Genomic DNA, 23,611 nt, shown 5'->3' with positions numbered 1-23,611 from the left:
AATTTTTAAAATTCCAGTGTCAAATTCATCTTGATTTCTCTTTCAAACTTCACTCAAAGTACACCTCATTGCTCATTCCACTATTTAACAAAAACAATAATAAGAAGTGAAGATAAAACCTCCACTTACCCAGCCTCAGGGTCCAAGCAAATCGCTCGTGGTTCGTCTAGTCTGTCAGACACAATCACCTTTCTGGACGTCCCATTCAAACGCGAGACTTCAATGCGATTGGTGCCTGTGTCAGTCCAGTAGAGATTCTTGGCAATCCAGTCAATAGCTATGCCATCTGGCTGATCAACATCTTTCTCCACAAGAATCTCTTGCTCTGTATATAAAGAAAGTAATTAAACATAAAATACTTTGTAAAGATAAAAATGAAAAAGCAATTTAAAAATTCGTAATTGTTAGGAGGTAAAAATCGTACATTATAGTTATAGCCAGCAAACTTTACCTTCCTTTCCTCTTCACTTTCATCTCACGTCTGATGCTAGAGAAGTATTTTGTTTCTTTTATTTTTTTCATTCTCAGTGCCTTCCCCTCCCTTAACTAATCCATGTGATCTGCTGGTCACTTTGTGAACTTATTTTAATTCATCTTTGGTCTGAGTGTCTTAATCAATGACAATTGTAAATTTAATCTTTCCTTACAACGATAGAAAAATCGTCACATTCGTTATTTGCAACAATGTTCTTACTTTGATTTATTTGTTGCCAAAATTTAAAGAATTGTTAAATTTAACTATAAAAACTTGGATGTGCTGTAGGCTCATTTGCTGAGCAGTTTAGTATGGAATGTACTTGTTGCTTTTCTCTTTTTCTATTTTTTTTATTTTTTTGTTAGGTGCGTTTCAAATTTCGGGGAAAATTCTGAAAATTGCTGGTAAGGAGAGTCGGGAGAAAGAAGAAGGGAAAAAGAAGGAAAAAAATGGGGTGATTGTACCTGATCCATTCAGCAGAGCTCTCTGAATGGTGTGAACCTTGTCATCAGTCCAGTATAGAAAGCCTGTACTGGAATCGTAGTCCAGAGCAATAGCGTTTTTGACGTTGTTGAATGGGAGCACAAAGTCTGTGTAGTCGGGGGTATCCAAGGAAATTTGTCTGATATCTCGCCGTCGTGCAATAAGCAATCTGTTCTCTGCCCCTGTGTTAATTCATTTATGGTTTCAGTGTCAGTACTTTTTGTATAATTTTTTTTTTGGCTTGTCTTTAAATACAAGTAAAACTTAAAACATAAAAGTAAAATATTGAAATGGAGCGATGAAAATGAATGAGTTAAATGCAAAACACATATTTTATTTATCAAAATGTTAATAACAATATTAATAAATAAATGAATATAACTGAATAAAAAAATAAAAATAAAAATATATTAATTAATAATAAAATAATAAATATAATATAAAATAATAATATATAATAATAATAATAATAATAATAATAATATAATAATAATAATAATAATAATAATAATATAATATAATAATAATAATAATAATAATATAATATAAAATATAATATTAATAATAATAATAATAATAATAATAATATAATGATAATAATAATATAATAATAATAATAATAATAATAATAATATATAATATAATAATAATAATAATAATAATAATGTAATGATAATAATAATAATAATATATAATATAATAATAATAATAATATAATAATAATAAATAATAATAATAATATAATAATAATAATAATAATAATATAATAATAATAATAATAATAATAGCACAAGGAGCTTTTGGAAGGCATATATATCCCTAACAAATTTTTTGTGAATGGTCAATGTGCTATTTATCAATCAGTACCAATAATCTTTTTGTCAATGGTCAATGTACTATTTATCGATCAGTAACAATAATAGGCATTTCGATTATTTAAAGCCTACACATGCATTGAGACAGGATTTGTAAAAACACATACATGTCAACTCCCCCTTATGTAGATGAAAATTTCACAATGATGATGTTCATTGTTTAAATAGAATAATGTATGCTGAATTACTCATAGCTTTGATTTATGGAGAAAGTTATGTTACATTACTCTAATTTTTAAAACCCATCCAATTTAAGATGACAATAGTTTATTTCAATGACATGGATAACTATTTTGTCCCCTTTACAATGGCAGAAACAGTTACAAACCTTTGGCACATGTCCGTTTGTCGTTAAGAAGTCGTACACCAGTTGGACAGGCACAAACGTAGTAAGGATCAGTGGGAGACAAAAGGCAAAGATGAGAACAACCTCCATTATTTTTTCCACACATATTTTGTCCTACAAAAGAGAAAACACAGAAAAACAAAAACGAAAGATTATTAAAATCTAAGAACAGTGAAAATATTTTAAAACATTAAAACATATAAACATATCAAAGAAGAGATTAAAATTTCAGCCATCACTATTAAAACTAATTTTGCCGCCTGATTTTGAATGCACTGCAGTTTGCTGAGAACATTATTTAGAACAGAATATACGAGCATGTTACAGTAATCAAGTCTAGAAACATCAAAGAAGAAATATATATATTTAGTACTACATCAATATGTCATGGTGCCATGACGTTACAAGATCTGAATTTACTTATGAAAGTGACCACATATTATACTAAAGCATATATTTAGCTCTTCTTTTTTAGTGCAAAAACCAAGGACACCTATACCAAGGACGCGCATGACTGATTTTCTGACTTCGCTAGCAAAGGCAATTGATTTCTATCAGCTTCGTATTTTCTTACCTCTAGATATAAAAAAATAATGTTTTGAAAGGTATACCTGGTATGGTAAAAGGGATGGATGCAAAAATAAAACCCTCAATGGCTGGTAATGAGCAAATTCTTATCATTACGTCACTGGTGCTACTAAAAACTTACACGTGTTCACTCCAGTTCAATAAAAAGAGGCAAAAGCTATTTCCGTCGATTTATTGTCCACCCAGCAGTGATGGGGTATTAGGTCTGTTAGATCTGGTGGAAAGTACTTTGCGATAGACTAGCGTCCTATCCAAAGTATAGCAAGCAATTGCTATTGTCTGTTTCACACTATAGAAACCAGGATAAACTCCGGCTCCATGGGCCTCATGGCTCTGAAGGACTACTTTATTTCTATTTATTTATTCATTTTGGATATTTTAAATAAGCTGCAAGAAAAGCGGGTATTCTAAATTTAAATTAAAACAACAAAGTCAGTTTAAAATGTACCCCCCACCCCCATCTTTTTTTCCCCATTTGGAAATTATTTATATATATAAATTTCAGGGTTACATTTGTTTGACAACATTAATACAACACTTTTATAAAAAAACATGTTATAGATAGAAATGAATGTTTACCTCCAATATCCCTCAGGTCTATCCAAGAGGGAATGGAAAGCATTGGGAAAAGAATAACTTGTTTTAATATGGAATGCATTCACCCAAGCCTTATGGGACTACATTAAATATAAATATTTATTTTAAAATTGACCAATTGGCCTTGGTACATTTCTTAAGGAAATTCTTTCTTTTTTTCAAAATATCACAAAAAAGTCTCAGCAGTGAAAAACAGGGGAGCAAAAGTTAAATTATCAGAAAAGAGTGTGTATAATTCAAAGTCAAAGCTGATGGAGGCAAACCACGCAATGATTATATGGATACCATAGCAGTAAAGTGTGAGTTCTTGTGGTATAGCTCTATGATCCTGAGCTCAGAGCAAAACTTAAACTAGCTCTAAGTGTTGGGGGGCCAGTAATTAGCCACCTTGGCAGTCTGCAGAGATGCCAACTTTAAATTTGGCTCACAGGACTTTCAGACACCACTCGGAGGAATTTCAATATCAAAAGAGGAATTTCCTCACATAAGATTAGGGAATTGGGATGGATTTTGGCATTGTGTTTACATATTGTATAGTTCGAAATAGATAACTAATGAGAACTATATTATATGTAATCATAATGCCAAATACAATCCCAAAGTTTCTTTATTTCAAATAAAGTAAAGATCCAAACGCTAATGGTACTGATTGTAGTTCTGGTGGTAGTGAGGGTGTTGTGGTGGTGACGGTTGTAGTAGTAGTTTTATGATGTTATGATGTCGCTGTGGAGGTGGTCGTAGTAGTAGTGGCAGTGATGATAATGTGGTAGTGCGGGGGTCCTCGAAACAATGTGACCTCACCAGAATTAGAGGAAGTTGCCCATAACCCGAATGTTTTTCTCCAGACCAGATTTTTTCCTGGTAAAACTGGAGTTAAAGCTTCACTGCAGCATGGCCTAAGGTAAGGACACATTTTTCTCTGTTTGAAAGCAGTAATTGGGTAACTGGATCATTTGGAATTACCAAAAACAACTTTGCGTAAGACCAGCATCCTATTCAAAAGGAAGCAAGGTATTGTTACTCGACTCTAAACACAACAGAAATTGGTTAAAATTACCCAGTTCCTGTGGCTTTGTATCTCTGAAGGACTGACAACTTATCACTTTTTATTATGGTAAAATAAAGAACAAACCTTTGGGTTGTCTACTCCTCATGTAAGCATGTATGTCCATAGGAGAGTAGATATTTTCCATGACGATAAAGGACCCTGTACCCGTGGTTTTGTCACAGCCATGGATGGAATGAGTGTCCCAGTCTGTCCAGTACAGGTAATCTCCATACAAAGTCACAGCAAATGGATGGGACAGTTTACCCTTCACAACGGCTCTCCGATTTTTACCATCGAAGTCACAGCTTTGAAGATAAGAGAGTTGTTCAACTTTAATCAAATATTTTAAAACATTTTTGTTTACTTGATTACCAAGCAGAAACAACAGTGGCTATAGACAATACTTGTTTTCACATTGATAATTTCGACCATTCAGCCTAATTTCCCTAGGCTGAGAGATGGTGCAAATTAAGCATTGCTAGGCAATTACGCTGACAATGAACATGTACTCATTTTATTGCTGAGATCAATGACAGCATGTAAGTAAAGAGCTCTTTCCAAAGACTTGTCTTTGTCCCCACCAAGAACTGGAATCGAATTAGGGAACCACCAATCAGAAGGCAGCAGACTCTTATGGTTATCACACTTCTATGCTATGACGATCGACCCAATCAGCAAAGTCTGGTCCGCATTCGCGCACCGTCGCAAACCCGCCGGGTAGCATCGTCACAACACACCGTTCGACTAGATGCTCTGCCGTCTCAAAAGTCCAACCAGAGTACCACATACAAAGCAGTATATTGATTTGACTGTACCTAAAGACTTCCGATTGTATTTGTTATAATACTCATGTCTATAAAATGAATGAAGTTGACTTTACTCTCTTCCTTGTCATTCATTGATATGAGACCAACTAGTAATTGATTTTCACTCAAGTCCTAATTTCATTATCTACCAAATTCAGTCCCTTGATTGGTGGACAACGAAGGATTACAAAAACATGTCCACATGTTATCTCAGTGTTCTGGCTTGTTGTTTAAATGACTTGTTTGATTTTTGTGAGTTTTGTTCACTCCTATAAACCATCAAGCCCCAAGAAATGGCGTTTATATGTGTGCTGTCCTCTTAATAGTGTTCAATGTGCTGGACATAACCAAGGGACAGAAACTGTAATAAATGCATTCACCTAATAATCATTAAAAGTTACACACAGTTTTGTGTTTTGATATGATTTTCTGGCGGGCAGAAAAGATAGGTATTTCATCTAAATGAATAATATTAAGATAGAACTAACCTATGAATGAAACCGAGTTTAGCATCAGCCCAGTACAATTTGGAGTCATCGTAGTCAATAGTGAGTCCATTTGGCCAGACGATATTCTCATCAATGAGAACAGATCTTGTCTCCTCATTGCCGTCCATGCCTGCTTTCTCTATCTTAGGCACCTCGCCCCAGTCTGTCCAATACATGTATCTACATTTGTTCATGGAGAAAGAATACATTTGAAAAACAGATTCAATCAACACACAGTCTAGAACGTAGAGAAGGGCATTAAACTAAACATTGAGTTTAAAACTTTATAATATAAGATCACACTTTGTTATTCTGTAAAATTTTTGTTTAGTTCTGTGTGCATTTGGGGGGGGGGGGGGGGGGGGCTGATATTTTCTTATAATTTTTTTTTTCCTCTTCAACAAATACACAAACTTCATAGTGCTAGAGTCTGCGTAAATATAACTAAAAGCAAGCCTTCTTCTAATCAAAGAACATCAGCTGCACACCACTCTATGGGAGAGGAAATAAATCTAACCAAACTTTTTGTACCTGGCAACACACGATTAAATCTCAGATTTTAAAGAAATGTTCTAATTGCTCCCAGAACACAAAAAAGATTATAAACCAGTCCTACGGTCTTAATACAAGTGCGACACTTTTCAAAACTGTTTTGCGCTTATTTTTTTTTTCTAAGTCTAAAATATTCTTCGTTCAACAGCAATTAAATTCACTTGCTGAATTGCAATCAAAACTGAAAAATGTTATATATATATATATATATATATATATATATATATATATATATATATATATATATATATATATATATATATATATATCCCATCATGGGCAGGGGGGTACATACTGTGTCTTCTATCGCCTTTTATCTGTTTTCCAACATGCTTTCTGTCTTCGTCTTGAAATGAGATTACTTCGTTTTGTCATGGCCCTGGCCGGGGTCCTTGCTGGGAGGGAAACAGTCAAATGCATAGTTATTGTTTTGGGAGATGATATTTTTTTCCTTGTAAATCATCTCTCTGTTATGCACTATAATATTTGTTATTTTGAATTTATAATGTAAGCATTTGAGTGTATTCCTCTTTGTTGGATTTTGTGCTTGTGTCCGGATGAGACTTATAGGTGGTCTCAAACTAAGAACTTTGATAGTGTGCTCTTGGAATCTACATCTGAACCCTATTTGTTCCCAGTTCCCCTATAACTTACTATGTCTTGGGTGCTTTATTTTTAATTCTAGAACTTTTTACCATCCCATTTTCTTCCTTTTTACTGGCGCTGATATAACCTAAATATGTTGCAAGCACCGTAAAACCCTTAAAAACAAACAAATAAGAACATTATATATAATATAAATGTGCGCTATAGATACTTACCCATTTTGAGGATCCAATGTAATAGCCCTGGGGAGGTCAAGTCGCTGCCAAAATAGAACTTTCCTATGATTGCCATCCCAGTTGCTGACCTCAATACGATTGGTCTCAGAGTCTGTCCAGTAAAGCTTATGGGCAATCCAGTCTACAGCCAAACCGTCAGGCGATTTGAGGTCCTTGGAAGCAACTGTCCTGTGGTGCTTGGTGTCATTGAGGGCCACTCGCTTGATCACTTCCTGGGTGACATCTGACAAAAAGATGATGCCTTCTTCATAAATGAAGTCAACAGCCGCAGCATATTCAAGACCAGGGATAATGACGACGAGTTCAAAGTCTGCTGATGAGACTTGGCCACTTCCACAAGCTGAACATCTCGGTGGTTGGCAAACAACAGTATGGATTGCCTGAAAAGTCAGAAACAAAAATAATACAATAGCTTTAACCCCCCCCCCCCCCCCCCCCCCCCCAAAAAAAAAAAAAAAAAAAAAAACACAAAAAAACAAAGAACAAAATGCTAAACACGGAACTTTTCGGGCTCAAAAACCTTCTTCAGCCAACACAAAAAACAATGAAGACATAAATAGGCCTACATTACTAAAAAAAAACAATTTGATGGCAGAGAAATATTCGAACGCCCTTTCTAAATAAAAATCTTGAAATGTAAACAAAAAGAAGCATTCACTAGGTTACTAAAGAAAGCCAAATATTAAAAGTCTACCGCTTCTAGCAGCTTAGTATCACTTTGACCTGAAAAGTATTCGTTATTTAAAAGAAATAGTAATGACATTTACATTTCCATCAGGCTACATACATTTCTCAATATATCATTTTTCGCACAAAGTCAAATGGGAAAAAAAATTCCATATCTTATGGTGCTGTCGCGTGCTTGGTGTCCTTTTTCTTGTATTAGCAACTGAATATCCATCTCTACCTGTGGCTTCCCACTTGAAAAAAAAGTTTTAATAAAAGGGAAGCAAAACAGAATATAATCAAAAATAAATGATCACTGTGTAGTCATTGAAAAATGCTGGTACATAATATAGTCATTCCTCATTTTCTCTCAGACCAAAAAGATTTAGTATGCCAAGACCTAGAAAACTCAAGACCAACTTATTCTTTTGGCAGATAAATTAGATTACTTGGAAGACAGTTTAAAGTTAGTCAAAGGCAAAATAATGACAAATAGCTATAAAAATGACGCAACTTAAAGTGCAATGTTTACTTTAAGTTAATTCAACTGGTCAAAACCTCATCCTCTAGTTGGCTGGCTGGCTGGCTGGCTGGCTGGCTGGCTGGATGGCTGGCGGGGGAAAAAACCCCAACAAAATTTGTCTACAATGCATTGAAAAAAAAACAACAACAAAAAAGCAAAAAAAAAAACAAACAAAGAATAGCAAAAGACACAAATAAAAAAAGAAAAGAAAATCAAGAGTACCCCCCCTCCAAGCACACACACACACACACACACACACACACACACACACACACACACACCAAAGCCAATATTGGTAGCTGGACTCACATGTCAAGTCAAAAAAGATTAGAACAAAAACACATCTAGAAAATGAAATACGTACTACGTCTCTCTCTCTCTCTCTCTCTCTCTCTCTCTCTCTCTCTCTCTCTCTCTCTCTCTCTGTGTGTGTGTGTGTGTGTGAGTTTGTGTGTGTGTGTGTTAGCGCATGCACCTCCTCCATCCCTCATTCCTCCTCCCCATTTCTGTATGATTCACATGTCAAACGAAAAAAACAAACAACAACATAAAACAGCCGTATAGATAGTATGCAGATGACGTCACTCAGGCCTTTGTTATGGTTTTTGCCATCCGCGTTTGTGAGTTGTTCTCACTAAACTGTATTAACCAGACAATAAAAGTTCATGGTTGCACAGAGTTTGTGTGTTGGTCCGTTATACTTCCGGATGGCAATGTTGTGAACTCCTTGGCCAAGCGCATTCTATCTATAAATCATCCAAACAACAACAACAACAACAACAACAACAAAAACAAAAAAAAATACTAAGGGATTCTCTCCTCGACTCTATCTACGACTAATCAAGTTTCAATTTTCGGGGCTGTCTATACCGACCAGACGGACTCCGCTACCTGTCGAATTTAACCCATTGCTGGCGGTAATCATGTTTACTCCAAATTGACAACACGGATTGCCGTTTTAAGAGCAGCACTGTGTATCAGCGATGTGATTTAAGAATCCATATTGGAAGGAAGTTTTTTTAAAAGGGTTTTACGACGCTTGTGACACATTTAGGTTATTTCAGCGCCAGTAAAAAGGAAGACAATACGATAAATAAATATTAAGCATTTAAAAATTAAAAGCACACGAGAAAAAGTAAGACAACGAAGAATGGTTCAAACATGGAACAGATGTAGATTCCAAGAGCAATTTTTTATTTCATTATTCATAGACAAATCAGCCTTTTTCCACAAATAAAGTTTCCGTTTTATTGGCTTTCTTCTGGCAGGATTACACGGGTATTCTACTTGTGAGATGTCATGGTCACTCAATCCTATCAATTTTATTTTGTCAACTAGATTAGGGCAGTTTGTGAAAAGAACGTCCAATGCAGCATTTTTTCGGGTCTTATGTCTGATCATTTAATGCATAAAATCTGCATACATTGCAGGTCTGACTATCAGTGTAGTGTTTGTTTTGTTTTTCTCTATATAATATGATGATCAGCGATCAAACTATTAATCAGCTGATCAGACACAGGTGCGGTGAGTCTGTCTTAGAGACAGAGTGGGCCCACACTCGCATTGCACACAACTTCACACTACACTCAGTTATTTGAGGTTGAACCGTGAACGGAAGAAATGTGAAAATAATAGGTACAAGCAGAGTGGACCCACATCCCGTCCGTCATTTACACGTTCAAGATGTCGTCAGGCGTGGTTGCTCTCGCGAGTTTTCGACTGATGAATGAAATTTTCAATATGCGACTGTCTCGTGCAAGAAATAGTGTCGAATGCTCCTTTGGAAGAATCTCCCAGACTTGGAAAATTCTTCACACTCAAATGGACGTGCAACCGGTTGCTGCTTTCAATTATGTCAAAGCTATCACAATACTTCACAACTTCATAAACATCCATGAGCCTGAACGGGGAATTGTAAACATAGATTAACAAGACGACTTGTAACCAGTCTTCCCAACATCCATAGACCAAAATACCGCCCCACAACCAATGCCATGACCAACCGAGAGCGATTGGTGACTTATTTCAATTCGAACCGTGGAAGATTGGAATGCCAAGATGCAAAGTGTTATTCTGATTTAAGCAAAGAATGAAAATTAGTTAAATGAGAGAGAGAGAGGGGGGGGGAGGATAAAAAAAAACAGAGAGAGAGAGGAGAGAAAGAAAGAATGAGAGAGAGAGAGGGGAGGGGAGAAAAAGAAAAAAAAAACACAGAGAGAGAAAGAAATAAAGAATGAGAGAGAGAGAGAGAGAGAGAGAGAGAGAGAGAGAGAGAGAGAGAGAGAGAGAAAGAGAGAGAGAGAGAGACAGAGAGAGCGTTCTCCAACTTTAAGACCGACTTCGGCCCATTGTTTTTGAATAAATATTCTGTTTGAATATTGTTTGCTTTGTCATAATATTATTATTGTAGCGGTAGACGCTTTTCCACAGCTACACTCAAACGTTCGTCATCAATGTTGACATTAGACAATTTAAAAAATACACACTTGGCCCCTTGTGTCAGTAGGTTACCCCCCTCCCCCCTCTCATGCTTTTCAACTGCGCCCGCAATCATTCCCGCCTTTCTCATCCCATTGACCTACATTCTGATCCATCACGGATGTAGAAATACATTTTAGGAAATGCTGCAGTAAAACGAATTTCACAGTATTCAGTATTCACAGTCCGTCCGCTAGTTTGAGTAGTAGTAGTAGTAGAAGAAGAAGAAGAAGAAGAAGAAGAAGAAAGAAGAAGAAGAAGAAGAAAAGAAGAAGAAGAAGAAGAAGAAGAAGAAGAAGAAGAAGAAGAAGAAGAAGAAAGAAGAAGAAGAAGAAGAAGAAGAAGAAGAAGAAGAAGAAGAAGAAGAAGAAGAAGAAGAAGAAGAAGAAGAGAGAAGAAGAAGAAGAAGAAGAAGAAGAAGAAGAAGAAGAAGAAAGAAGAAGAAAGAAGAAGAAGAAGAAGAAGAAGAAGAAAAAGAAGAAGAAGAAGAAGAAGAAGAGAAGAAGAAGAGAAGAGAGAAGAGGAGAGAGAAGAAGAAGAAGAAGAGAAGAAGAAGAAGAAGAAGAAGAAGAAGAAGAAGAGAAAGAAGAAGAAGAAGAGAAGAAGAAGAAGAAGAAGAAGAAGAAGAAGAAGAAGAGAAGAAGAAGAAGAGAAGAAGAAGAAGAAGAAGAAGAGAAGAGAAGAAGAAAAAGAAAAGAAGAAGAAGAAGAAGAAGAAGGAAAGAGAGAAGAGGAGAGGAGAGGAGGAGAGGAGGAGGAGGAGGAGAGGAGGAGGAGGAGGAGGAGGAGGAGGAGAGGAGGAGGAGGAGGAGAGAAGAGAGAGAAGAAGAAGAAGAAGAAGAAGAAGAAGAAGAAGAAGAAGAAGAAGAAGAAGAATTCATCATTTCATGTCAATCAGTAAGAAACGATTGGTCAAGTTGGCAAATTAGCCCTAAGTTACTCACTGGACACTAGAACTAGAACATAGAATTGCGTTGTTCAGGTAGACCCTAGCCCGAGAACTAGTAGACCCCCCTCCTTCACATACACAAACACACAACTCTCTCTCTCTCCCTCTCTCTCTCTCTCTCTCTCTCTCTCTCTCTCTCTCTCTCTCTCTCTCTCTCTCTCTCTGAAAGTGTGTGCATTGCAGCGATACCATATGATCAAATCAAAGCCTGTAATAATAAGAGATTTACAAATTTAAGAAACCTACGAGTCGTGAAACAATATTGATGATGAATTTTGGAAGGAGATTGATGAACAAATGGAAATGTTCGACAAATCAGAAAGAGTTTTCATCGGTGTGGACTTGAATGGGCACTTTGAAGAAAGCAATTTCGCAGATGAGAGATGGTTGGGAAGGTATGGGTATGGCAGCTGAAATGAAGAAGGCAAAGATATTGCAAGATTTGCAACAAGGACGGATCTGGCAATACTAAATACATATTTTAGAAATAAACATGAGTACAGAGTGAATATTCAAGTTCAAGTGGTGTGAGAAAGACACAAGTGGATTACCCGTTTTGTTGGATGGGAAATTTGAGGGAAGTATCAGATTGTGGCAGTTTGCCGGGAGAGAAAGTGGCAGTGCAACATAAGATTGTTATTGGGAAAGTGGCAACTGGAAAGAGGAAGATAAAAAAGAAACAAAGCGAGGGAATAACACGATGGTAGAAACTAAAAGAGGAAGAGCAAAGAGAAATATTTGCTACAACGGTGAAAGGAAGACTAGGAATGGATTTCCCAAAAGAATGGAAAAGAACTGCTGATACAATCCGTGAAGTGGCCAAAGAGAGGAAAAGTTGGAAAAGAGACATGGTGGTGGAATAAAGAGGTTCAAGAAACAATAAAAAAAAAAGAGGGAAGCAAGGAAGAACATGGAGACAAACAGAGGTGCTATGAAAGTATATGAATGTAAGCAGGCAAAGAAAGAAGAAAAAAGAGCCGTTGCAAAAGCAAAGTCAGAGACATTCAAAGATATGTATGAGCAATTAGAAAGTAAAGAAGGCCAGAAAAATATTTTCAGAAAGCGAAACAGAGGGACAAGAATAGGAGAGATATATCAAAGTTATCCAAGATATGTACAAAGGAAACAAAACAGTGGTAAGGACAGCTGTTGGCTCAACTGATCCATTTAATGTTAGAGTTGGATTACACCAGGATCTGCTCTCAGCCCACTGCTGTTTGCAATAGTAATGGATGTTCTAACAGAACCCATTCGGCGAGAAGCACCATGGATGACGTAGTACTTTTGAATGATACAAAAGCAAGGGCGGAAAAGAAAACTGGAGGGTTGGAGACGAGTGTTGGAAAGGATGGGATTAAAAGTAAGCAGATCGAAGACAAGAGTATTTGTGCATTGGACAACAGAGAGCAGGACCACCAAAGAAGATAGCAAATACGTAGGAACACTGTACAAAGAGATATGAGGCAATGAGATGGGGGTTAAAGGAAGAAATGACTGTAAGTGATCATCTCATCGAATAATTGAGAAGAACATTCTTAATGTTTGTTGACATTTTGACGTGATGCTTTGAAGTTGTTGCCAAGACCTTTAAAATTAGCGTCCAGTTTCATGAAGATTTCATGTAAAAATACGTTTATAATATAGTCATTGGTTAGAAGGAAAGTTACAAAGAGCAAAGCTACTGTTCCTGATAAACATTGAAGAGCAATGACAGTGACAAGTGTCTAAACGCAAGTTCACAGTTTATTACATTAACAATATAAAGCTAGATGAGAAAGTAACCCATTTAACCCAGTTTGTAAACAAACTTTACAAGATAAAAAATCCTTACCGTTAATATGTCCTGAAATCCATGCTACGAGCAAAAATAAATACAAATTATTAGTTAATCCCATCTCTGTATCCGTTAAGAAACAGAGAATGATCTTTTGATGACGAAAAACGGCATTATCGTATCCAAATTAAGAGGAAAAACACAATCAGGAACTTGCCTACGTTCAATCGGTGGCGGCTGGTAATAGTGGGCAGGGTGGGCAAATACCAGCTTGTTTTTTCAAGTTTGATGCTGAATTACAAGGTCCGAAATAATCTAATTTATGTTAGACATGTTTATTTTTATACTTAAACTTGATACTTCGTATTGTAATCAATAGTTGTGTATATTTGATAGATTGCGAGTCATCATGCACCCATAATATATCCAAAAAAAATTCCAATTGAAATTTCTAAATATTACATCCCCACCCGTTTTGGCCAATATTTCAAAGAAAAAATTTAATTGATCAGAAATGAATTAGAAAATTATCCTTTAGATATAAATTTTGAACTGTTTTCGGGTGACAGTTTGCTGAAGTCAGCTTGAGTGAAGTCAAAGACTGTATTCTCTCAGTTGCTTCGAAAAGCTATGAGTTAGATCCGATTAAAACCGACATTTTAAAATTATGCATAAACGAATTAATACCATCCACCACTCCCATCATAAATACATCACTTAAACTGGGTGTCGTGCCTGATATCTACAACATTGCGTACGTTAAACCCTTATTGAAAAAAAAAGCTATTCTAGACAAATAAAACCTAAAAATCTATCATTGTGTCTCTAACCTTCTCTAAACGGTGAGGCAGCAGGGATAGACGCCGTATATCCCGATATGGTGACGCATCAGGCACGGATCAATTTGCTGATTGGGTCGATCGTCATAACATAGTAGTGTGAGCACCATTTGAAGCTGCTGCCATTGGAGTATGAGAAGAGATGATAAGTAGGACTCGAGCATTTATTTTAGAATCGTTACCCATTGTCACTTTGACATCTCTAACCTCTCAAAACTGCTGGACGAAGGAACCTTCTATCGTCTGTTATCAAAACAAAAATATAGGAAGTGATTAATTGTAAAGTGACTCAATTGCATTTATTCTAAGTGCAAATTACAAATGTTTGGCATTTTGATTACTGCAGTAGTGTCCCAACTGTATTTCTTACTGTGACCGACACCCTCTCTGAATAGCAAGCGATTAAATTTCCCCACTTTAACCTATCAACGATTGAGTTAGATCTTACTCCAACTTGACGTCATATTTTTATCGTTTTTCCCAAGAGAGCAAAAAAACAAAACAAAACAAAACAAAAAACAATGCGATTTGAACTTGGAATGAACTTTCTTGGTAAAAAGGAAAACAAAAGTTATAACTAAAAACCAGGACTATAACATAAAGATCTCTTGATTGAAAGAAATATCCATCTTGAGTTGAAGGGTCAAAACATCTCTTTAATTAGGAGAGTGAACGAGATGGACTTGTACAGCTCTTCCAATTTTATTGTGTTGTCGTGTTGTCGCATTTTAAATGTTTTGTCGCCTTATTTTTTAGTTTTATTCCCTTTCGTGATTCAGTGCTGATTAAATTTGGGATGATTGATGTCTATGGTTTTGTCATTCAATTGTCAATGTGATTATTTGTGATTTTAATATTTAAAGTGAATGATAAATGAAATTGACAACATATTTATCAGGAATTCGTTCACTTTTTCAATCAATGAAAAGTTAGAGAAAAAACAACACCAGTTTATTTAGTACCTACTTTAAAACGGATCAAAATATGTGGACGTAATGCTATGGGACAAGATGTCCGTGGATGTCAAAAGTTGGACTTTACAACATGATCATAAATCATTTTGCATCATCAGTGTCTCGGCGAATGGATTTAATATATAAATAGAGGCAATGTTGGTACATAATCATTAACAAAACTATTTTAAAATGTTATTTCAAGTAGTTCTTTTCTTATATGTATATGATATTTTGACCGCCTATAATTTGTCTGGCCATTTTATGAATGGGCTAGAACCGCCACTGCTCAATCAAAGAACACACATACACACGAACAAAACATCTTTTACAAAAGCGGAGTGTCTATTCGTGCTTACAGTAACAGTTGATTTCACCGAACCCTTCAATATCTCCAAGCTCTTCTTATTAAGGTAAACTTACTAACGGTATATTGTGAAATTAATTGCTATACTGCCAACTTATCCAGCTATCTCCCCCCCCCCCCCCCCCCAAAAAAAAAAAAAAAAATTTAAAATGACGGTATAGCAAGATTTACTGTGTCGGCCTATAGATAGTATGCAGATGACGTCACTCAGGCCTTTGTTATTGTTTTTGCCATCCGCGTTTGTGAGTTGTTCTCACTAAACTGTATTAACTCACTCAACCCTAACACCGACTATATCCGTAGTTTACCCGGGGTTACTTTTACTCCATGCCTATAATTTATTACATTTTTATGAGACAAAATATAGGCGTAGTATCAAAGCTAATGTTTAAAAAAAATATTTTTACATGTTAATGAATGGTAGTTGAATAAAACTATCTATACATGTTCATTTTTAATACATTTCTTCCAATTTTGAAAAGTCGCAAAATCTCTAGGATTGAGTGAGTTAACCAGACTATAAAAGTTCATGGTTACACAGAGTTTGTGTGTTGGTCCGTTATACTTCCGGATGGCAATGTTGTGAACTCCTTGGCTAAGCGCATTCTATCTATAGTAATGAAGTAGGCATGAGGTAGGCGCCAGAAAAAAAAAAAAGAAAGAAAAAAAAGGCCAATGTTTATGTAAGCAATCTTTTCGACCTTGACCGCATAACCTACATGCCTGGGTCGTTGGAGTGAGATTCATTCATGCTCTCACTCTCACTATGTCTCTCTCTCTCTCTCTCTCTCTCTCTCTCTCTCTCTCTCTCTCTCTATCTCAACACACACTCACACACTCTCATGCTTGTTTTTTTTTTTTCTTTCTACTCCTTCATATCCCTTCTCCCTCTGAACACACACACACACACACACACACACACACACACACACACACATTCTCTCATATTTCTCTCCTTCCTCATCCCCCCTGTCATGGTCTCAAGTGAGTAAAGAGCTACTCGACTCTGCATAAAGATATGTAGAATGAGGCCCCAGAATTTACTAGTTACTATAAATGAAAAACAATTAACGATTTATTTAAGATGAAATTTAATTAAAAGAGATAAATAGTGATTGTGGTAGTTACAAATAGAAATGTGAATATATTATGTAACTTATGATGATATAATGTCAGGTTCGTAAAGTTACGTTTCCAGGCAGTTGACAGGCGTGGGTTCTATATTCCTCCGATAACGGGCTCAGGCTCGTAAAGTTCCACTTCCAGGTAGTTGGGAAGGGGTTATTCAGGTATTTCTTCGACAGCGGGCTCAAGTTTGATCCTTAAAATGTTGAGTATTACACCGTCAAAGGTCAAAGTTCCGGCGTCTTGATGGTGGAGATAAAATATCCACAAAGTCCCAAAAGATAAACATCTTCAAATATATATGAGGAATGGAGCGGCTGGCCGTCCGGCATAGATTGGAGAGAGAAGTAAGTGTAGAAAGTTAGACCTATCAGCTTTTATAATAAATGGCTACGTGACAGAATGTAGAACGAAAAGTATTCACTAATTAGAAATTAATTCGAGGGAAGGCTATAAAAGGAAAGACGATCTAATATTAGAAGGTAAAGTTTATCTAAGCCTACCGAAATATAACTGAAGTCAGATGAATTCAGTTCTTAATAAAATAAAATTTAATAAGATAATTGTGAACAACCTTTACTGTGACACCCCCCCCCCCCCACCCCATACCCTTCTCTCTCTCTCTCTCTCTCTCTCTCTCTCTCTCTCTCTCTCTCTCTCTCTCTTTCTTTCTTTCTTTCTTTCAAACTCCTTCTTCATATCCTCTTTCTTTCTTAATATACTCTCTCTCTCTCCCTCTCTCTCTCTCTCTCTCTCTCTCTCTCTCTCTCTCTCTCTCTCTCTCTCTCTCATTCTTTCTCTCTCAAAGAATGTTTTAGTAAAACGACGAATTAAGTGCACGGTGGATGTATTTGTGTTTGTGTGTTTGTGTGTATGTGTGTATATGTGTATGTGTGTGTGTGAATGTGTGTGTGAGTGAGTGTGTTCATGTGTATGTGGAGCGCCTGATCCATCTGCAAAAGACACCTAGATAGCCTCGCCTCTCCGACAGTCGTCATAATGTAAATAATGGCAGTATTACAGAATAAACTATATACGTATTCCGCGTCTGTATGCATGCATGAACATGTCTGAATGAAGGTTCGGTTAAACGAGATTTCTCATACAATGTGTCATTTATACGGGATGCTGTGGGCTGAAATCACTGTCGACAACGACGATAACGTTAAATTATAGATAGTATGCGCTTGGCTAAGAAGCTCATAACATTGCCATCCGGAAGTATAACGGACCAACACACAAAACTGTGTGTATCCATGAACTTTTATAGTCCGGTTAATACAGTTCAGTGAGAATTACTCATAAACGCGGATGGCAAAAAAAAAAAAAAAAAAAAAAAACAATAACAAAGACCTGACTGACGTCATCTTCGAACTATCTATATCCTGAATCGTTCCCAAATGAATAACCATAACAATGGCAGTGATAGGTAAACATAGCAAATTATAGAATAAACTATATAGATTGTTCGAAGATGACGTCACTCTGGTCTTTGTTATTGTTTTTTGCCATCCGCGTTTATGAGTAATGCTCACTGAACTGTATTAACCCGACTATAAACGTTCATGAATACACACAGTTTTGTGTGTTGGTCCGTTATACTGCCGGATGGCAATGTTATGAGCTTCTTAGCCAAGCGCATACTATCTATACGTATTCCGCGTCTGTATGTATGCATGAACAAGTCTTAATGAAGGTTCGGTTAAACGAGATTTCTCATACAATTTGTCATTTATACGGGATGCTGTGGGCCGAAACCACTGTTGACAACGATGATAAAGTTAAATCATACCCTGAATCGTTCACAAAAAAAATAACCACATCTCTTCGGAGTTCGATTGGACTCCAACCTCCTATAGAATAATTCTACTTATTTTTACTAGCAGAGCAGTGACAGCAATGCGATTTGGGTTTCATCTAATACCGAGTCACATGACTATAATATATCACACTAAACGGTCAGGTCACCTATAATAAGTATGCAATATATTACATGTCCATAATAGATCCATGATTTAAAAGACGGTCCGTCTCGCCATTGCAGGGTTAAAAGTATACACCCAAGATCAAGCTCATGTAGCCAAGACCGTTTATTGCAAAGAATGTCAAATAAGTCAAAGAAAATTCCATATGGGATAAAATGCTAAATTTTCTTTTGCACAAAGCTAACATGTACACAAAAGTAAAACTATAAACCTGATGTTTTCTTTATAATTTTTTTTCAACCCCCCCCCCCCCAAAAAAAAAAAAAAAAGGAATATTCGGCATTCTGTAAATTTGGACTTAATGTCAGGATACCAACAGGCTTCTCACGGTTTAAAGAATTGGAATTATAAAGCCTCACTTTTATGCATTTTGCTCGTAATTATAGCTATTTTTCTGCTAACGTGGAAAATTGCGTGTTTCCTGTTTCTTTACTCCTTTATTCTGCAAGACCGTTTGAAGGAAATGTCCAAAAACCTCTTAGACCTCATCCCTGGAGTACTCTCTACCCGTTGACGTGAATTACATGTCATTTTGTATGATCATTTTGTTGATTTAGTACCTATATGGAATATAGATGCGAAGTGGCCGAGTGGTTAAGGCATTGCACTGTGACCCGTATGACCCGGGTTCGAGCCCCGATTCAGGCAATTTCGTTTTTTTTTTCCTTGAGCAAGATTACTAACCCCCAAATTACTCACTTGGACAACATGGGTGATTCCTGTTGACATCAGACATCTTGTTTGATGAATTATCTATATTCCTTCGTGGAATGCCTGAGCGACGATATCTTATGATGTCGTGGCGCAAAAGGCATAATTTAATTAATTTTTTTTTAAAATATGGAATATGCTATTTCGTTATGCCGGAGGCCAAAACATTTATCGTAGAGTCACTGCCTTGTGAAAAAAACTCGAGATGTTTCACATTCGTGTAAAAGTTTATTTTTCTTCACAGGTAAGATTGACATCTTTGAAGAATATTTGGTCTATTGGATTGGAATTCCAATTCGACTACTTGAAGGTCAGCCAGAGGTCACTGAAGTTCAAATGAAGTCAACAACAATGAATTACTCGTAAATTATTGATATTTTATGACATCTTTTTTTTCTAGGTTCCATGCCTGGTCCAGGCTTCGGATACTGCATGAATTATCTCTCTCCATTCCTCCCTGTCTCTTGCCTTTTCAAACAGCTCTTGGATTGTTAGGCTGGTGAAGCCCTTCAGTTGGTCTATGAGTGTTTTTCTTTGTCTCCCCGGGCGCGTTTACCAGGTATTTTTCCACAACTTGCCAGGTATTCATTCTTATCTTTCCTTACTATGTGTCCGAAAAAGGATAGTTGTCGATCCACTATTAAGGGCATTAGTTTCCTTTGTTGGTATGTTTGTTTTAGCACTTCTTCGTTCGTTTTGTGTGCAGTATACGATATTCTCTGCATCCTTCTCAAGCACCACATTTCAAAAGCTTCAATGTTCTTTTGTGTTTCTGCATTTGTAGTCCAGCTTTCGCATCCGTATAACAAGATTGGCCACACGTAGCACTTCAAGACTCGGAATCTAATCCCGAACGACATCTGTTTGTTTTTCAAAATGTTTCCCAGGTCCATGAAGGCCTGTTTGGCTTGAGTTATTCTTGCTCGTATGTCTCGGTTACATCTTCCATCTGTTGTCACTATTGAACCTAGGTATTTAAAACTTTCTACGTTGGTAAGTTGCTCGCCGTGAATCGTTATATTGCAGGTGTTGTAGTTTTCGGGGTTTTTCTGTATTACCATGCATTCCGTTTTGGTGATATTCACTTCCATTCCCTTGGCTTCACTATCTACTACCACTTTGTCAACAATCTTTTGAAGTTGGATTTCTGATGTTGCAATGAGTACCGTATCGTCTGCGTATCTTATATTATTTATGTTGTGACCTCCCACTTTTATTCCCTCCATATTATTTATGCCCCTCATGATTGTTTCTTGGTATAGATTAAACAGATCTGGTGAGGCAACACACCCTTGACGGACTCCTTTCTTAATAGGAATGGAATTTCCTGTAGAGTTTCCGATTTTGATAGATGCCTGCTGGGTGTAGTATAATGTTTGCATGAGTCTGAGGTCTTTCTCATCAGCGCCAATGGAGTGCAGTTGTTTTAGTATTTCTTCGTGGCGTACTCTATCAAAAGCTTTTTTGTAGTCAACAAAACAGAGGTATAGTGGGGTCTGAACCTGTATAGCTCTTTCACTTAAAACACGGAGGAGGTATATTGCGTTCCTTGTCCCTCTGTCAGGTTGGAATCCATATTGTTCTTCTGCGATTTCGGGGTTAATCTTATTCCTTAGCCTGTTGATAATTATACGCAACAGTATTTTGTTGATGTGGCTTATTAAACTTATAGTTCTAAAATTTTCGCATCTGACTGCACCTGCTTTCTTTGGTATTGCTATGAAAATAGAGTTACAGAGATCTTCTGGAATTTTCCCAGTATTGTATATATTGTTGAATAATATGTGAAGTTCATCAATTGCTAGATCTCCTAGGCTTTTTAATACCTCTACAGATATTTCATCAGGGCCTGTTGCTTTACCATCCCTCATTCGTTCCATGGCATGTTCAATTTCACTTTTGGTGATGTTTGGTCCGCTTAATGGTTCTTTGAATTTCAGTGGTGGTTCATTTCTATTTGGATCATTGTACAGTTCGCCTATGTATTCTACCCATCGGCTTTCTATATGTTGTTCTTCAAATAGCAGTTCCCCTTGTTTGTTTTGGATACAACTTCCTGCTGCTTTGCTTTTCCTTTTCCCTGATAGTTCTTTTATTCTTTGGTGAGCTTGTTGGGGGTTGGGTTTGTATTCTCTTTCGATTTCGCAGCATTTCCAGTCTAGATAGTTCTCGTGTGCCTCGATGCATTTGGATTTAATGTGGTTGTTCAATGTTTGGTATTCTGCAGACCCTCTGTTGCATTTTCGTCTTTCTTCAAATAGGTTTAGAATTTCATTTGTCATCCATTCCTTTTTGCTGTTTATTTGAGCTATTGGTAAATGCTTTTCTGCAGTTGCTTTGACACACTTTTGGAATATATCAAATTGTTTTTCACATTTTTCATTATCAGGTTCACTTTGGCTTTGTATCATGAGTGCATTTTCAAATTCTTCTCTCATTTTTGTTTGTATGCCATTGTCTTTGCATAACCTGTAATCCCTCTTTATTCTACCAGCTGTTCTCTGAATAGCTTTAAACTTTATCCTTATTGTACAAACAACTGGGACATGGTCACTGTCTACATCGGCGCCTGGGTAGGTTTTGCAATTTAATATGCCATTTCTGAATCTTGATGATACTGCTATAAAGTCTATCTGGTTCCTTGCTCTGTCCCCTGGTGATTGCCATGTCCAGGTTCTTCTTGGGTGTTGTTGAAACCAGGTGTTTGAAATCATTAATTTATTTGTTCTACACCAATCTGCCCAGATGTTTCCTCGTTCATTTCTGTCTCCGAGTCCATGTGGTCCGATTATGTCACCATCTCTGCCTCTGCCAATCTTAGCATTTAGGTCCCCATTACCATAAGGACTTCTTGTGATTTACACATTCGTTTTGCTTTGTCTAGTGAATGGTAAAACTCTGTCATATCTGCATCTGTCGCCTCTTCTGTTGGTGCATAAACTTGAATAATATTGGTGTCAACTACAGGTCCTCTTAGCTTAACCAGCAAAACTCTGTCTGAGATTGCTACGTGCCCTTTGTAAAATTTGGTTGATTTTTGGTCTAAGATCATCCCTACTCCTTTTTGGAAAGAGGTTCCACCACTCCATATGATCTTATATGTCATGTTGTTTTCTTGTTTTGACATGGTTCCCTGCTCTTTCCATCTCATCTCTGCCAGGCCAAGAATATTTATTTGGAGCCGTTTCATTTCTTTCAGAATGTTGTTTAGTTTTCCTTTTTGGGCACAGGTCCTGACATTCCATGTCCCAATTTTGGTTTTGTCACATTTGTTAAATTTATTTCGCCTAGTAACTGGCTGACGGTTCGGTGTGACCTGACGAACATCACGCTCCCAACCGAGCGAGGCAGCAGTCTTCCGTGAAAACATGCTCCCCTTTACGCTGTCACCGTTTAACTTTTTGGACTTATTCATGCAGTTAACTCGGCAAAGTTACAAGAATGGTTTGCCATTGCCTATTCTTGTCGCCCTCTGCAGTTGGCCAGCTTGACCTGTTACCGTTCGACACCACGAGGAGGTTGCAGTAGGGCTTGATGATGATCTATCTTTGCAGACTTGGCATCATCCATTTGTCGAACATGACATCTTTAAGAACATAAAAAAACGTTATTATCTGTTAAACAAATCACATGAACCCTTTTGTTTATATTCCCTTCGATTAGTACGAGTTATTGAATTTGATTTGATTTTTGGATGAATAAAAACATCCCTCTATTTAAAATAGAATGCGACCCGCACTTTATTTTATAATACTCAAATAATAAAGTTTACTCTTTTGGATGTCAGCAAAAAGCGTATTACGTTACAAGCAAATCAAACAATATTTTATTGAGTTACCGCCCGTTATAGGGGCGTAAATATTCATCTTTGTTCTTTTAACTTACCAGCAGCTGTGGAAGAGAGTTTTCTCGAATTTACTGTAATTCGGCGTATGTAGGTTGGTGTTCATCTTGGAAGCAGTAAATATTTGTCCATGAAAGACGATAATGACCTGATATTACAGGGGGGGGGGGGAGGACTACGATTGAGGACTCAGTAATAAGATTGCAGACGAGAGATTTCCACCAAAAGTGGCACAAAGAAAAAAAAAAGAAGTCTGATTGAAATACATTTAAAGTAAGAGATTGTAAGTCTGGATTAG

General features: G+C 36.7%; 3 protein-coding genes across 3 annotated transcripts in view; 1 reads left to right on the top strand and 2 right to left on the bottom strand.

Annotated features, from left to right (window-relative positions):
• LOC144977752 (low-density lipoprotein receptor-related protein 6-like) overlaps window positions 1–9,214 on the bottom strand; it is a 10,779-nt gene extending 1,565 nt beyond the window's left edge. The window contains exons 1-7 of the mRNA XM_078923145.1: window positions 9,164–9,214; window positions 7,080–7,480; window positions 5,707–5,886; window positions 4,497–4,717; window positions 2,162–2,293; window positions 940–1,140; window positions 130–325 (exon numbers count right to left, since the gene is read on the bottom strand). Coding sequence (XP_078779271.1) covers window positions 130–325; window positions 940–1,140; window positions 2,162–2,293; window positions 4,497–4,717; window positions 5,707–5,886; window positions 7,080–7,480; window positions 9,164–9,214 — 1,382 coding nt within the window. The remainder of the gene's footprint in view (window positions 1–129; window positions 326–939; window positions 1,141–2,161; window positions 2,294–4,496; window positions 4,718–5,706; window positions 5,887–7,079; window positions 7,481–9,163) is intronic.
• The window catches only part of LOC144977978 (low-density lipoprotein receptor-related protein 6-like), a 218,783-nt gene extending 205,116 nt beyond the window's left edge, over window positions 1–13,667 (bottom strand). The window contains 1 exon segment of the mRNA XM_078923386.1: window positions 13,547–13,667. Coding sequence (XP_078779512.1) covers window positions 13,547–13,610 — 64 coding nt within the window. The 5' untranslated portion in view covers window positions 13,611–13,667.
• A 4,522-nt stretch (window positions 13,668–18,189) lies between these two features.
• Window positions 18,190–23,611, top strand: part of LOC144977933 (uncharacterized) — an 18,057-nt gene continuing 12,635 nt past the window's right edge. The window contains exons 1-2 of the mRNA XM_078923344.1: window positions 18,190–18,202; window positions 19,714–19,831. Coding sequence (XP_078779470.1) covers window positions 18,190–18,202; window positions 19,714–19,831 — 131 coding nt within the window. The remainder of the gene's footprint in view (window positions 18,203–19,713; window positions 19,832–23,611) is intronic.

Source organism: Berghia stephanieae, chromosome 8 (assembly GCF_034508935.2).
Source record: "Berghia stephanieae isolate SIO BIC M18660-M18661 chromosome 8, UCSD_Bste_1.3, whole genome shotgun sequence".
Classification (NCBI taxonomy): domain Eukaryota; kingdom Metazoa; phylum Mollusca; class Gastropoda; order Nudibranchia; family Aeolidiidae; genus Berghia; species Berghia stephanieae.
Note: the sequence above shows the minus strand (reverse complement) of the source record. Positions and strands in the feature narration are given on the sequence as shown.